This window comes from Prionailurus bengalensis, chromosome A3 (assembly GCF_016509475.1).
Source record: "Prionailurus bengalensis isolate Pbe53 chromosome A3, Fcat_Pben_1.1_paternal_pri, whole genome shotgun sequence".
Taxonomy (NCBI): domain Eukaryota; kingdom Metazoa; phylum Chordata; class Mammalia; order Carnivora; family Felidae; genus Prionailurus; species Prionailurus bengalensis.
The window spans coordinates 89,567,112-89,582,580 of NC_057354.1; the positions used below are offsets into that span (position 1 = coordinate 89,567,112).

The window sequence follows — 15,469 nt, forward strand, 5'->3', positions numbered from 1 at the left end:
TGCTTTAAATCCATCATTTATTGCCCACAGCTCATTAGTATTACATAAATCACAGAGATTGAGAAATTTTCTGAGAAGGTTAAAAAGACACTGCAAAGTCCCCTTGGTGTGGCCAAGGCATATGTGCTCGTGCCTCACTCACACCTGGCCCAGGGCTGGAAGAGCACTTGCCCCTGTCCTCTGGCCCTTCTGCTCTCAGGACCCCACTCTTCTCCCAGGCCAGGGGCTCAGGACAGAAAACAAGCCAGCTCACAATCAGGAAGTAGAAAGGGGGCTATCAGCCACCTTGACCCAGCAGCCGTCTAGACATCTTGGGCTTTTGGCCCCTGCACCATCAGATTATTCTCCGGAATGGGAGAAGGACATCCCCGAGCCTCAGAGAATGTTTGAAGTGACTAGAAGAAGGTGGGGGTGGGGGGTGGGGCAGTACACCAGGGCTAGAGAACCAGTTGTAGGTATGGCCTGGATTCTGGCACAGCCGGACCAGCCACACCCTAGCTGTGGGACCTAGCTCAGCCTCCTCCCCAGTCATGAGCCAATCTGCCCACGAGGCCTCCCTTCCTCTGGCCTCAGCAGAGTGGGTGATGGATATTGGCCAAAAGGTTTCCCTTATGGTGTTTTCTACAGCCGAGCCAGGGCTTATCTTATCTGCAGGGCCACTGACCCTCTGTCACCATCACCCTGAGCTGTATTATACAGATCTTTTGCCAACCCCTTTCCCAAGGAGGAGTCCCGTTAGCTCACCTGAAGTTGCATTTGGGAGCATGACCAGAAATCATCCAGGAGACAAAGGAAGTAGGTTATGAGATGACAAGGCCACAGGGCTGGGGCTGGGGTGGGGCTGGGCCAGGGCAGCCAGTCCAGAGAGGGAGCTGGAGAGACCCCATCTCTACCACATCTCCAGAAAGGGTGGGAGTGGGGCTGGGGTGGGCAGTTTTGGTCTCAAGGTAAAGTGCACACAAACAAGGTCCAATGAGAGGTGGGGTAGGGTGAGTTTGAAGAGAGCTTTTCAAAAGGGGACCCAGAAACACGCAGCCTGTCATTGGCACGGTCACATTATGGCAGGATTGGCTCAAAAATACTTGCCCCTTTTTCTCTGCTGTTCTGTTCTCCCTACCTGCTCTGTGTTCACCCCTTCCTGACTGGTAGGGGAGTGCTGCTCCTCAGGAGAGTGGGGGGCCCTCAGGGCAGCATTCTGCAGAAATAGCAGGGCCAGGCTGGGAGGTCCTCACAGACAGCACGGGGTTCTGAGGGGGTACATGGTGCCAGTGCCTGTGGAAGACCCACCTTCCCACAACCACCCCTGCACAGAGGATGGTGAGAGCCGCCCATGGCCACAGCCTTGCTGCCCTGCACTAGTCTTTTCCTGCACATGCCTGTGTTCACCTCCAGCCAGGTCTCTCCCCAGGTGGAGTCACCAGGGAGGTGAGGAGGCCATGCGGCTGCATGTTGAGGGCTCCATTCCAGCTGGGGGCAGGTGAAGGGTACAATGGGGCCCATGCTTCCTCTTTGTTTGCCCTGTTCACCCTCACCTCGGGTCCTGCTGTCTTCTGCAGAGCCCCTGCAGGCCTCTCCTTTTCCTGGCTTGCCAATGGGAAGAGACAGGAGCCAGCAGCAAGTGACCTCGGAGGCCGGTGCAGGGTGAGAGGTGGCACGTGGGTGTGGAGCCACACTTAGGCCCAGCCACCCACACTATCTCCTCCTTCAGAACTGAAAAGGGGCAAAGATCAAGTGTTCCCAGGATGTGGGTTCACATACAGAAAGTCAAGGTCTAGCTCCTGAGGCCATTCCCAAAGGGGCCTGCCCCTTTCCCAGTTCAGTGTCCACACTGGGGATGTGCCTGGGATGACCAGCATCTGAGCAGGACAGGCAAAGACGAGGTTAGCTGGAAGAGTCGGTGGGAACGCCCTGATCCAGTCCTCTGGTTCCGGATGGGGAGTAGAGGCTCAGAGAGGGGAGCAGACTTGTCCAAGGTCACACAGCCCATTGGTGCCACAGCCAGGGCCTGCAGTTCCTGTCTTGATGCTGACTCTCAGATTGGTACCTAGAAACCTGCCTCTGCACTCAGGCATAAGACCCTCCCACTCGGGAAGCAGTGGGATGGGGCAGGAAGCCTTGGGGCCTGAGAGCCCCCCAGATGGAGGTCGGTCCAGCTCCAGCCCCATCCTCAGCCCCACAGCCCAGCTTCCAGCCTGGTGACTAGAAGGAGGGTCACCCTGCAGAGGTCAAAGTGCAGGCCCACAATTCCAGCCCCAGGCACTGGGCTTCGTGCAGAGGGATTGGTTCTGCAGGTTGTAGCATGGATGAAGGCCAGCCACACTCAGAGTCAACTGCCCACAGAATCTTCCAGAGGCTTCCAGTGCTTCTGACTCCCTGGGCCACCTCCTGAGGACCTCAGTCATAGCTGCTTCCTCCTGTGAGGTGTAGACTGCCTCCCCTACCCCCAGCCCAGCCCAGCCCAGCTCAGGGAGCCATTGGGCCCGGCCACCATAATGTCTTGAATCTACCAGCCCTTCTGCCAACCCAACCAGCCCCCTGGCCTATTCCTACTGCCACCACTGGTCCGCTGCCGCCATCTGGGCCACTGCAGCCAAGGCTCAGACTTGATTCAGATAAAAAACAAAAGAAAAAAAAACCCAAAGTATAAAAGGATCCTAAGTCTATCCCGTGGGCACTCTACAATTTTTCAGCTTCACAGATAATTGTGCTGAGTAGAGTTTTGACAACCCCACGTAAGGCCCAGAAATGCACTTGATTATTTCTTATAGGAAATGTGTCAGAATTCCTCACCCTTATGTTAACATGTGAATAGATTAGTCTCCCTACCACTGTGGGTCCAGTGCTCCCCCAGGTGGCCCAGGACTGGTGGGATCAGCTTGCCCCTCCCTGCAGGTGCAGCCGGGAGATTCCTTCCCGCCCCCGGCTCCCCGGCCTGGATAGCACTCCATCCCCAGGCCAGCCGGCCACCACTCACAGCCCCTTGTTGTATACCACCGTCCGACTACTCGTGGCCCGGGCAATTTCAGGCTCTAACTGGGACGTCTCGATCTGAGGAGAGAGTGAGAACAGAGAAGAAAGGTGAGGGGGGACGGGTGAGTGTGGAGGCTGGGAGTAGCATTAAGACTACCCTGGTGCCCAAAGTTCTCCCCCCCTGCCGCCTACTGACACATCCTCCTTTACCACCCTCCTGCCACAGTATCCCTTCCTGGCTAGGTCTTGTGTCTTCCTCTGACGGTGTGTCCGTGCAGGTGAACGTTCCACACTCTGACCTCCGAGTTGTGTCTTCCTCATCTCCCGGGGCCCAGTCTGCTTCGTGGCACACACCCACTCCCACACCCACTCCCACACCCACCCTGGACCTGGTCCCCACCCAGGGCTGCTCCACCCACACTCCTGAAATCCAAACTCAACCTTCTTGGACTCCACAGTCCTTATCCTTCCAGCACCCCACTCACTATCCCTATCTGTTTTTAGACATCGAAGACCTCAAGCCCCAGACTCCCTACAGCTCAGTCTTCACACCCACCCACTCTAACCCGGACACCAGGGGCTGTCGCTCCAGCCACTCTCTAGCCCAAAGGTCCTTCCAGCTCTGACTGGCAGAGGCCCAGGTTTACAGGAACTCAACCATGCTCTTGAACCTGACTTTGCTGGGCCCCCACAGTGACCAGCAACCCGCCTCCTCCCAGCCACTTTGCCCAGTCAGCTCCTTCCCTCATTCTCCACAGGGGACACCTTAAACCTTCTCCGCCCTCCTTAGTCACTCTGCCCTCAGCCCCCCACTCTTCCTGAGCAGAAGAGCCTTCTTCCTACTTCAGAGAAAAAGCAGAAGACAACAGAAGAAGCCCCTCGGCATCCCCCCATCAAACCCATGAACTACCTGTCCACGCTGCTCCGCACCTGCTCTCCTGCCACCCCTCCCCTCAGAAGGCAGAACCTCCTGGGGTCCATCTCCCCCATGCCCACTCCGGGAGCCCACTCTCAGACTCTCCTGCTGTCTCCCACCTTCACAGTCCACTGACTCTCGACCATCAGCGTTTCAACACTGACAAGAACTTCTCATCTGATAAACTGTCCCGTTAACCCCACGTCACGCTCCAGCTACCGCCTGGTCTCTCTCCTCCCCCACAACCAAATTTCTTTAAGGCACTGTCTCAGGTGGCCTTCTCCACCTCTTCACCTCCCACTGACTTTTCAACCCACAGCAAATCTGGTTTCTGTTCCCACCACAATCCACAAAAATCCTTCTCTCCCAAGTCACTGCCACCCTGCACTTTGTGACATCCACTGGACACTTCTCAGGGTCACCGGGGGCTTCGTCTGGCTGGGCCCTCTTTCCTGCACAAGCTCTGGGGTGATTCCACCCTCCCGGGGACTCCCCAGATCTGCGGGTTCTCCAGCCATGTTTCTGCCCTGAGTCCTGGGCACGCAGGGGCTGTCTACTAGACCTTTTTATGGATGTCTCACAGGCACTTGAACTCAACCCTAAAATCGAAATCGGGATTGAAGTCACCATCTGCTCCTGTCCCAACCCGGCTCCCCACACTGTCATCCAGTGATGCTCTGGCACCACCTCACCTCCTCTTTCCTTTCTTCCCCTCAAGTCTCCCTCTACCCCCACCTCAGACAGTGCGAGCCTTCCCAACCACAAGTTTGGGCACCCCTCTCGTCCTCATAAAATGGCTCAATAACCCCACTGTCCTCAGGGAACAGTCTCGACTCCTGCGCTATTCAGCCCCTGCCTAGCCTCGCCCTGCGCCTGGGGCTGGAGGCACCGCACACGCCTACTTATTGCCATGCCTCAGATACCGGGCTTTCCCCACCCTGGTTCTTTGCCTGAACTGCCCCTCTGTCACCGCTTCTCTCCACCCCCCTTGCCGGGCTCCTGCTTGGGCTTATCTTCCACATCTCAGTTTTAGACATCTTCCCTCCTCCCAGCCTGGGTGTGGCCACTTCCTGGGACCCCCCACAGCTTCTGACACTTTTTGCATCTCAGTTGTATCACTTGTTTCTGAGGTTGACCGTCCACTCGTCTTCCCCCTCTCCACTTTAGACTGCAGGCTCCACAAGGCAGCAAACGTGATGTGCGATCGTGTTCATCCCTGCACCCTCAAGGCCCACTGCCAGTGCACAGGAGGTATTCAGTAAGTGTTGAATAAATGAATGGAAAGAAGGGAGGCAGAAGGCACTGGGAAATAAGGTCCCCCTGGAGGCTCTACAGCAGCCCAGATGTTGGTCTGCAGCTCCAGGGACTTAGCCAGTAAGGATGCCTGAGGGAACCTGAAAGGGAGGTGCTACTTCAGTGAGGGGGGCCTCGGCATGATCTCCACCCTAGGCAGAGTCAAGGAAGTGCCGGGCCTTTGTGGCTTAGTTCAGCCGAACCTGGTCCCAGGTACCTGCCGTATGTCAAGACAGGGCAACCCTGAGAAGTATGCAGAAGGCGCCATAGACCAGCCCTGCCTTCAAAGAACTCGGTCATGGCCAGACCGGGCATGTCAGAGGCCAAGAAGGAGGGAGTTCAGTGTGGACTAGAGCCAGTGGGCATAGTGGAGTTGCTGGGGAAGGGGAACCCTTCCCCTGTGGTCCACGGTACCCCCATACCCAGGCTCTGGCCACTGAAGAGGGCCAAAGAGACAAGAGCTAGGTTCAGGGCCCAGGCCTCTTCCCCACCCCCTCTCCTCAAGCCACCTCTTCCCTCCCCACCCCTGCCGGCCTCCGTGTCCCCTCCACCTCACCAGCTCCCCTCGTCCCCATGCTGCCACTGACACAATGCACAGCGCCCACGCTTAAAAATCTAAATGCTTTTGAAAATGTTTAACCTAGTTAGACAAATTAGCAAAAATTTGTGCAAAACAATTTAGGTATTTAAAATATTCAATGTTTTTAAAAAACTGGAAAACTGTTCTTAGCTTTCAGCTGCAAAAACCAACAAAATATAACATCCCAGCAATCTTACCATGAGGTGTAACATAACCCTTCGGGAAAGCTGTTAAACAGCTACTGAGGCATCCTGGGAAATAGCACTTCATTTATTCAAATGCACATATGTCAGGCTTTTGCACCATATGTCATTCCAAGCTATTTACAGTAATAATTAAATCTTAATCAACGTTTAACCTCTGTAAAATGTTTGAAGAATCCTAATCACCCTTCAGACTGCACTAATGAAGGAGAAATATATAAACATAAAAGGAAAATGATGCACAGATATCACACTGGAAAGAACAGTAATTGCAAAATTGTATTTCTTTTAAATATAATCAGTAAATGATGTAAAGTAAGCCAAGGAGTATTTTAAGTTAAGACATCTTGGATGTCAGAGGTGTGAGCAGCTAATTTTGTTCTGCTACCCATAACAGATGTAGCATATTTTATTTTAGTGCCATTATTAGCAACTTCCCATGCCGGCTTTCACTGAAGCACCGAGGCCCGCATTAAAATCGGAGAGGCTGCTCACCACCGCGGTGGAGGACCACGGCCGGGGCCACGGCCCACTCGACCCGCTCCCTGGAGGGTGCCGGCCTGGGTGCAGACCAAGGCCTCATCCTCCCCGCGGGGGCTGTCCCTGACTCAGGTCCCCCAGGCTCCTCGCTGTGCCGAGGGCAGCAGGTAGAAGGGATGCAGGGGGGAGATGCGGGCAGTGGAAAGGCTCTGGGGAGGGGTAGCTGGTTGAGGTACTCAGGAGCAGAGGCTCGGGGACAGAGTGGCCTTCGGGGCTTTTTCTCTCATCTCACATTAACCAGCCCTCACGTCAGACGTTTATGGCTGTCAACTCCATACACCAGGGCTGGGCACACAGAGATGGACAGGTGAGATGGACAGTCTATCTCATCCATGCCCTTGAGTAGCTCACAGTCTAGGGGAGGAGTCATCTATGAAAGCACATGGATCCCAGAGAGACAAGGTGCCATGGTAACTGGGGAGGGGGTGGGGGTTACCACGTATTGATGAAAGGAATAAGGAAGAAAGACTTCTCAGAGGAGGTAGGCTGGGAATAAAATGGAGGATTTTGATAAGAGAGGGCAGGAAAGGCATTGGCGGGCCAGCACGGCCCGTTTGGTGCGGGCAACGTTGGGCATGTAGGGAATGCGGCAGGACGTGGAGGTGGGGCTGGGACAGGCAGGCCCTTATGGGCCACACGAACGTGTCGGTGTGGGCCATGGGGAGCCACGGGAGGATTCTGAGTGGGGGTGGGCCATGATCCAGACTCCATTTTAGAAATGTTTCTCTGGTGGCGGTGGATGTGGAGGATGGATCGGAGGGTAAGTGAGGGGGCAGCTGTGGGAATAAGAGAGAGGTGCCAGGTCCTGCCCTATGATGCTGCCGGCGGGGCTGTGAGGAGGGTGGCACTGAATCCTTTCTGAAGAGAAACCCATAGGAGTTGATGACCAATCCCATGTGGGGGTGAGAGGGAGGTGTCGAGGATGACTGTGCGTTGGATGACTCCTAATTCTAGCTCGGGAGCTGGGGTGGCTGGTGACGCCGTTCTCAGAGGCAGGGAATGCGGGAGGGGGACGGGTCAGGGTGGGAGGGTGACAGGCTCAGGCTTGGTCATGTTGAGTTCCCTAGGCAGAGAGGCCAGGGAGGCAGACAGCGCATGGGTTCGGGGGCTCTGGGCAGGGGTCTGGGTGGGAGAGCAAACCTGGGATGTGCAAGCACAGCCGGAGGCCCCAGGGTGGGGGAACTTGCCCAGGAGAACAGATGGAAGGGGAGGGCGCCAGGCCTGGAGAACAGGCAAATTTGAGGGGCGGCTGAAGGGAACAAGCCCATGATGGTAGCCTTGAGGGACCAGCCCAAGGAGCAGAAGCAGTGACAGGGGGTGCCAAGGCACCAGGCAGCATGGATACCAGGCACAGCTTTCTGAGTGGTCCCAATGAAGGCTGAAAGGCTTCAGTCTTCACAACGGGATTTGGTGACCTCTGGAGTCCAGATTTCCTACCCCCAACTCAGCGCTGACCCCAGGCACAGACTCTCACTTCCATCCTGGGCCACTTCAACTGGCTGTCCATTAAGACCCCTCTAGCCTTGGCTGGGGCTGGGGCAATGGCGGATCTCACGGGCGTCGGGACCATTGGGGATCTTTACCGCTGGGCTCAGCGGGAGGCCCCCACAGGGAAGACCCCTGTGCCGTTTGAAGATCACCTCTCTGAGGTGTGGGGGTCCTGGGTCTCCTCCACAGCTATCACATCCAGGGCTCTGCTGATAAATGGATGTGATTCAGATACAGAGTGCCCCGCTGCTGCCCCAACCAGAGACAGAGACAAAGGGCTGTGCTGTTGTTTTGGGGGCACCCCTGCTGCTCAGGGTGGGGGGGCTGATGGATAAGAAGCAGAAGCTGGCTTTATGTGCCATGTGGGCAGCAGATCAAATGGTGTGTTGGCCACAGAGGTTCATGGGTGGGTTGTGGAGTGAGGGAGTTGCCAAGGCCTGGTAAGGGGAATGGGTGCAGCAAGAGGGGTCACCAGTACCAACCCAGTAAAGGCTTGATGGCCCAGGGTAGTGGGCCGAGGGCAGGGCTTGGTTCTGACCTCAACAAGCTCTGAGGGGATTCCTACAAGGAGAATGGGATGAGGAGAAAGGGGGCTGGGCAAGAAGTGGCCATAGGGAGGAGGGGTGACCTAGTTCCAGGCTGGCCTCAGGGGGCAGGCAAGAGCCCCTGGCTCCCTCTCTTCATCTGGTAGACACCTCTCCAGGTACCTGACAGCCAGTTAGCAGGGGATGGGGAGCCAGAGCCCTGGAGGGTGGGGGATGCAGGGACCAGTGAGAGAGCTGAAGTTATCAGCTGTCTGATAGTCCCCCACAAGCCCCAGAACTGGCGGTGCCAGGAGGCCGTGGGCCTGCTGGACACACACCCGCCCTGCCCAAGAGAGTGCTGCCCAGCCACTGTTCCCTGACCCTGAGGTACAACCTGCACCCTGCCTCCCAGAGAGCCTCATCCAGGTGCCCCACCCAGCCAGACCCTGCTGCCCCTCACAGCAGATAGTCCCTAACTTTTAGTTGCATTGAAAGTCGGAGGCAGAAAACATGAATCATCATGTCCAGAAACCCCCAGCCCCCTTGAGCACCCCAAGGCCCAGCTGGCCCCACAGTCCCCTAGAGCAGCCTGACTGGGTCTTCCTTGGTGGTGCAGGAAGGGTTAACCCTGAGCTATCTGCCTCTGTCTCCCGGCTCATTATGGGTGGGGGGCCCGAGTCAGGAATGCATTTGGGGCCACCGCTGCCTCTGCAGCCTGGGAGCACACACACCTGCAGCCAGGCCGGCGGATAGTTTACATATTTGAACCTGGAGCTAAGGTGCCCAGACACAAACAGGAAACTGGATCCCTGGCCTGTGCCCCATTCTCAGGGGCTTTTACCTACTACAAAGAACTTCCTCCTCCTTGCCTTTCTTCTGGTGGCTTTTCTGCCTCCTTTTCAAAGGCATGGGGCTGGGGGGGCGGGGTGTTCAGTGTGACCCTGTGACATGGCTCAAAGCTGCCTCCTGCTCCTGGCCAGGGTTCTGGGCTTCTGAGCATCTGCAGGTGGTGCTGACATTGACATGGGGTCCAATGCCCAGGCCGGCACCTGACTGACCCTGTGTGTCTGACGCCTCTTTCCGGTCTAGCACGTAAGGGGCAGCACACCCCACGCTCTCTCTTCAGGGCTGAGCAGGCCTCAGGTCCTGGTTAGGCACACAAGTCCAGGCCCCATCTTTCGTGAAGCTGTCCCGAGTGTCCTAGAGGGCAGAGGTGTTAGGACAGCGCTGGAGAGCAGCTGAGACTTGAGCCTAGACCCTGTGGGTCAGGCCTATGGTTGCTGGCTTTTGGCTCCCGCTGCTTTCCCAGTGAATGTCAGATTCCTTGGCTGGATGCTAAAGGCCTTCTGGGACCTTCTCCAGGTTTCTCACCTACTGGCTGCTCTCCATTTCTAGTACACTGTATATTTAGCCTTTGAGGCCCAAGTCTAGCTATATCTTAATCCTCTAAAGCTGCCTCCTCCAGGAAGCCTCCCCTGATCTTCTCAAACCAAATCCATTGCCCCTTGCATTTATTTCCATCTCCATCACATCCCCAGTTGCAGGCGATTTGTTCACTAATCATCTATGAACACAGCAGTCCCCCACCTCACCCCAGTTCAAGCCGGTAGGTCCTTGGCAGAAGTTGAATCAAACTGAACTGAAGGTCCCCAAGTGTAGGGATCCCGTCTATACTCTTCCATCTCCCCTGTGCAATGTGCACCCAGTGGAGGCTCAGACCCCCTCCCCATTTTGGGGCTTTGTACTGTTCCTGGGTGCCCCCTGGTGGATCAATCTCAGAATCCTTCTCTGTCCTCCATCTTCTCAGCTTCAAGGCCTCAGTTTCCCCATATGTGTGGTAGGAAGATTTTCTACTTCCTGGCACTGACATGAGGATAATATCAAGAAACAGGTGAGAGAGTTCTTTGGAAACTTGGAAAATCCATGTGATGCTGCATAAGGAAGGAAGGACTCCATGGCTATCCTAGAGCCCAGGCCCAGTCTTGTTCACGGGTGTCTCCTCATGGCTCACAAGGCTGAGCCCTTGCTTGTGCACAGGCCAGGCATGTTCTATGCTTCGCACATATTGATGCTTTTAATCCTCTCAGCGGAAGCTTTGCACAACCAAGCCTCCTCCCTCCCTGTCCTGAATTCAGCTAGGCTTTCTAGAAGGTCCTAGAAAGAACCAGGAGGGACAGGCTGAGAGGTGGCCCTGCCGGAGGATGTCACTGGGGCATGTGTGTGCATGTTCATGTGTGTGCTTGTGTGTGGGCCTGTGTGCACATGCAGGTTTGGGCTGGGGGTGTGGGGAACAGGCAACGTGACAGGTGGCGTTGGCGTTCCTGGGCTCTGAGTGGCTTTGCCATTCCCATCCGTCCCTCCTGGGGGGTCCTGTGGGCAAACTCCAAGAAAGCAGCGGGCGGGGAGGCGGCAGATTTCTGACGGCAAAAATAGCCCGCTTTGGAGTTCAGTAGAGACTGATTAAACCAGTAAATGAGAAAAACCCCAAACAAACAACTCCAAGGAAAGTGGGAGATGGATTTGAGATTAGAGGGAAGAGGCCCCTGCTCTGGGAGAAGGTGAATGTCTGTGGACTCAGGAGGGACACAATGCCCTCTAGACGTTGCCTCTGGCCTCATAACAGCACTGCAAAAGCAGGAGAAGCAGGAACCGGGGTAAGCCCAGATGAGCCACACTCTGTATTAGGTGTTGATAAAGAGCTCTATTTCTCAGCCCTAGGAACATCCTTATGTGTTGAAAGAGGGAGAAAGGACTATTGTCTCGAGGTAGTAGATGGGACACAGGAAACACATGTCACCGAAGTCTACCTATGTGAGGTGAGACAGATCCTAGTGTGGCTCATCAGAGAGGACTTCCTGGAGGAGCGGTCATTTCTAGAACAGCCTGAGTGTAGACCTGAGCTCATTCCCAATTCTTCCCCATTCTTGGTTGGGCATTCAAATGCTTTCCCAAGAAAAAGAGAAAGAGAGGGGAAAGAGAGGCAAGCTGGGGTAGATATTTGCTTCTGGTAAGTCACAGCTTCCAGCCAAGCTGGTTCGTGAAAACTACCATTTTCCTCAGAGCTGCTGATGGGGAGAGAGGTGGTAGAGGTTCTGCTGCCAGGGGGGTCACCCATATTCTCTTCCCAGACAGGGAGGGGGTAGGGAATGAGAAGGGGGTGGCTGAACTTGACGCTCAGGTACCTCATCTACAGCATGAATGTGGCCTCTAAGAGCCACCCTCTGGGGCCAGGGTGACTTGTGGTTTGTGAGTGGTATAAGGATGTGATGAGGGCCTTAGCCTTCTTCAGAACATGCCTTCTTCTAGTGCCCCGGACCCTCTAAGGCTGAGGTAAGGAGAGGGTAGGCTGAGTGGGGGTGGGGTTGGCAGGGCTGACATGGGAGGCTCTGAGCAGGAAGCCTTGAGGGCCTCTGACGATGTCTTTTCTTCCAGTCAAGGTGTTTGGCAGAAGCTGGAGGGGCAGGGGAAGGTGGGAAGTCCTCTGCTGAACTGTCAGGCAAGGCCAAGGAGCAAAGGCCAACCAACCAGCAACTGCAGGGCATGCCAACAGAGCAAACAGGTGCTCGCTACTGGTGAACCTGACTCCTTGCCTCCCACCTGGCATGTGGTGCAGGGAAAAGAGATGCACACACATTTAGAGAGCCCCCTAGCCCTATGGAAGAGCTCAGGGTTCTCTCCTTCACCTGCAGCCAGCCAGAGGCACATAGCCCATCTTTTCTGTGCCCCCACTCCAGTCTCTATTGCTGCTGGGAGGCCAGAAGAGTCAAGTGAGGGTTCAGGGGCTACAAGGCAAGTTCCCAGGAAGGCCAGGCTCTGCCCATTAGCCATTTGGCAGCATTCTTGAGCCACACCAGGCCCTCGGAGGTGGCTCTCAGAGGGCACACTCGTGCTGCAGACAAGACACCTGAGGGTCAGATGGGGTCAGCATCTGACTCAAGATTGCATGGCCTGCTGTCGGCTCTTCAAACTCCAGAACAAGGGCCTGGTCTAATGGTTTCGCTTCCAGAATCCTAATGGGCAGAGCCATGAAGAAACATAGTTCCACCACCCTATGGCTGGGGAAACTGAGGTCTTTGAGGTTAAGACCAAGGTCATATGGATAGTTGAGGCTGAGGGATGCCAGCCTCTGCCTCTGGAGGAGCGTGGGCCTGGGGGATGTGGGGTGACCGCCAGCCCCAATCCCACCTATGGACAGGGCAGAGCTCTTAGTGGCCTCTATTCCCCAATGCCTCACTCATCCACAGAAAAGCCCCACCTTTTCCTGTGGACACATTTCAACCTCACCAAATCAGCTAATTATTGACAGTTGGTGAAGAGGAGATTTCACTTTTTCCTCCTGTTAAACTGCTCCTAATTAGTTCCCTGTTACCACGGCTGGCTCGCCCGCCCGCCGCCCGCCCGTTCACGCAGTAATCCCGCTGCACAGTGCCTCATTAACCTTTTGCTCCTCTCCTGCCGCCTGCCAACAAGATGAAGACAAAAACAGATTGTCAAACAATGGCTCCGGCTTGTATGTGCAGCCCTGTTCCCCAGCCCCCGAGCTCCCAAGGGAATAGTGGGGAAAAGCGAGGGGAATGGGGTTGGGGGGGGGGGTGGCGGAAGCCGGAGAGGAATTGAGGAAGGGAGAAAGAGGCACAAAGACAGAAAGACAGAAACAGGCAGGGACACGGGGAGAGGACTTGGCCAAGGTACTGCTTCTTGCTCCAAGGAGACATGAGGTTCATTAAATGGGATTGGAAACTCTCCCAGGTGGGGAATGCTGGCTGTCAGAGTTGGAGGGACATTCACCATCCCCTGGTCCAGCCTCTTGTGGCAGCAAAGGCTGTGGGCATGAAGACTGGACCCTGGACATCTCCCTCTAGGGACCCGGGCCGCAGGCACAGAGTGTGTGTGTGTGTGTGTATGTGTGTGTGTGTGTGTGTGTTTATGCACGTGTGTGTCTGGGGAGGACAGAGATGACCACATTTGCTGGAACCCAGAGCCCCAATCTACAGAGAGGACTGTAGGGTGGCCAGACAGGCCACCACAAATCAGGCCCCACATGCCATGGTGGCCTCCACAATCCATGTGACCTTGAGTTGCCTCTGGGAAAGCCCCAGCACAGTCCTCTGCTTTATTTTCATGTTACTACACCACCACCTGACATTTGTTGTTCACTGGGTTTCTGCCCATCCCATCAGAATGGAGGCTGTCTGATACCAGGGGGCTATGACATGATTCTCATAATTACAAGAGGAAGGGAAAAGCAACCCAGCATCTATGGGGTGGGAAACAGAATCTAGGTGTGGATGGGTCCATGCCTGGGCACAGCCTGACTGAGACAGTCTTGTCCAGTGCCTCACAGCCCTAATCTACAGGTCACAAGGTCACTCACTCCCTGCACGGTGACCGGCCTGGGGTCTGGAAGAAAGGCCAGACTTTACCCCCCTGTTCTCACACTCAATTTCCTAAGGAGGTTCCCTGCCCTACCTGCTGGCCTACTAACAACCTTCCCCCTGCCCCCAGTTCTGGGGTAGAGATTAAAGGCACAAGAGGTGGCACCTGAGTGGCTCAGTTGGTTAAGCCTTAAGCATCCAACTCTGGATTTCAGCTCAGGTCATGATCTCATAGTCCTGAGATCCAGCCCCGTGTAGGGCTCTGCACTGGGTGTGGGGCCTACTTAAGATTCTCTCCCTCTTCTCTCTCTGCCTGACCCCTGCTCTTGAGCACAGGCTTTCTCAGGCTCTCTCTCTCTCTCTCTCTCTCTCTCTCTCTCTCTCTCTCAAGAAAAAAAAAAAAAGTTTAAAGGCACAAACACCTACTCCAGAGGGTCCCTGTGAACATGGACAGGGACTCCCCATGAAGGGTAGGAGGGTTGGCTGAGGGTGCTGGAATGTTCATAATAATACATTATCAGGGAGCCATCTGGGACTCAGACTTGGGCCTTCTCATTTTATAGAGATATAAATGTGGGCTGAGGAGGGACATAAAATCCTTCCGTGAATATGGAGCCACCATTACCACCTTTGGACCTTGGGCAAGGCATGCCTCAGTCTCCTCCTTTGTAAACACAGAATAATATTGACTCCTATTTCATAGGACTGTCATGTCCTAGTCTCCCATCTCCCCTCCCCCACCAAGCAGGCCACTCTAGTTACTGGACCCAGGGCCGTGCCTTTCTGCCCTGGGCTATGTGCATCCCCTCCTGTACATTCCTTCCCCCTACTGGCCCTCTCCAGGCTCCCACCCCCATCAATAGAACACCCAGGGAGTGCCACTTTCTTTACTGTTCTTGAATGGTTTCCCATTCATGAGCTTGCTTCTCTGAACACAGAGAAACTTGACTATCATTCACTTCCTAGATTGCTTTGCCTACACACCCAGCTGACAGGTCCTCTTGCTGTAGCTCACTCTGCAGAGAGCCCCTCCTCCTTGAAATGACCTTGTCCTCAGGGTCCATGGTGGTGCTCCATCAGGGTCCTCCCTCTGCTCCTGGCTGCCCCTGCCTTTTCCTGATGCCTTTCCTTCCTCCCACAATGACCTCACCCCTTCCTTGGCTTCAGTTCCCCCCAGGCACCAAAGGTTCCATCTCCAGCGAAAATCTCTTCCCAGAGTCAGAGATGTGCACACCTAACACTAATGCTCTAGGTAACATCCCTTAAGAGTCAATAATACCTCAGACTTGAAGGGCATTGGGAGGACTTGATACAACAAGGGATGCACAGTTACCAACATGCTGACAGGCCTAGTAGATGCTTAGCAAATGGTGGCTGTTATTATTGTTTGCAATTTTAATTTTAAAATTAGCACCATTTTAATAGGCAGAAATACTAATTTGAAATGAGCAGCAAAGCTCTCTCCCAGGGATTGAAGGGAGGATTGAAGTTCTTTCCTCAACCTCTGGGGTTAGTGGGTTGGAAACTCCACACCAATCACTGCAGGCCAACCATTCTAGAAACAAGTTCCTAAACTCTAT

The 15,469-nt window shown here is 55.0% G+C and overlaps 1 protein-coding gene across 4 annotated transcripts in view; it reads right to left on the minus strand.

Moving 5' to 3' along the window:
- The window catches only part of SFXN5 (sideroflexin 5), a 116,972-nt gene continuing 101,503 nt past the window's right edge, over nt 1-15,469 (minus strand). For all 4 annotated transcript variants that reach the window (XM_043603679.1, XM_043603682.1, XM_043603681.1 and 1 more), the window contains one exon: nt 1-3,048. In XM_043603679.1, the coding sequence (XP_043459614.1) occupies nt 2,971-3,048 (78 nt within the window). In that variant the 3' untranslated portion in view covers nt 1-2,970. The remainder of the gene's footprint in view (nt 3,049-15,469) is intronic.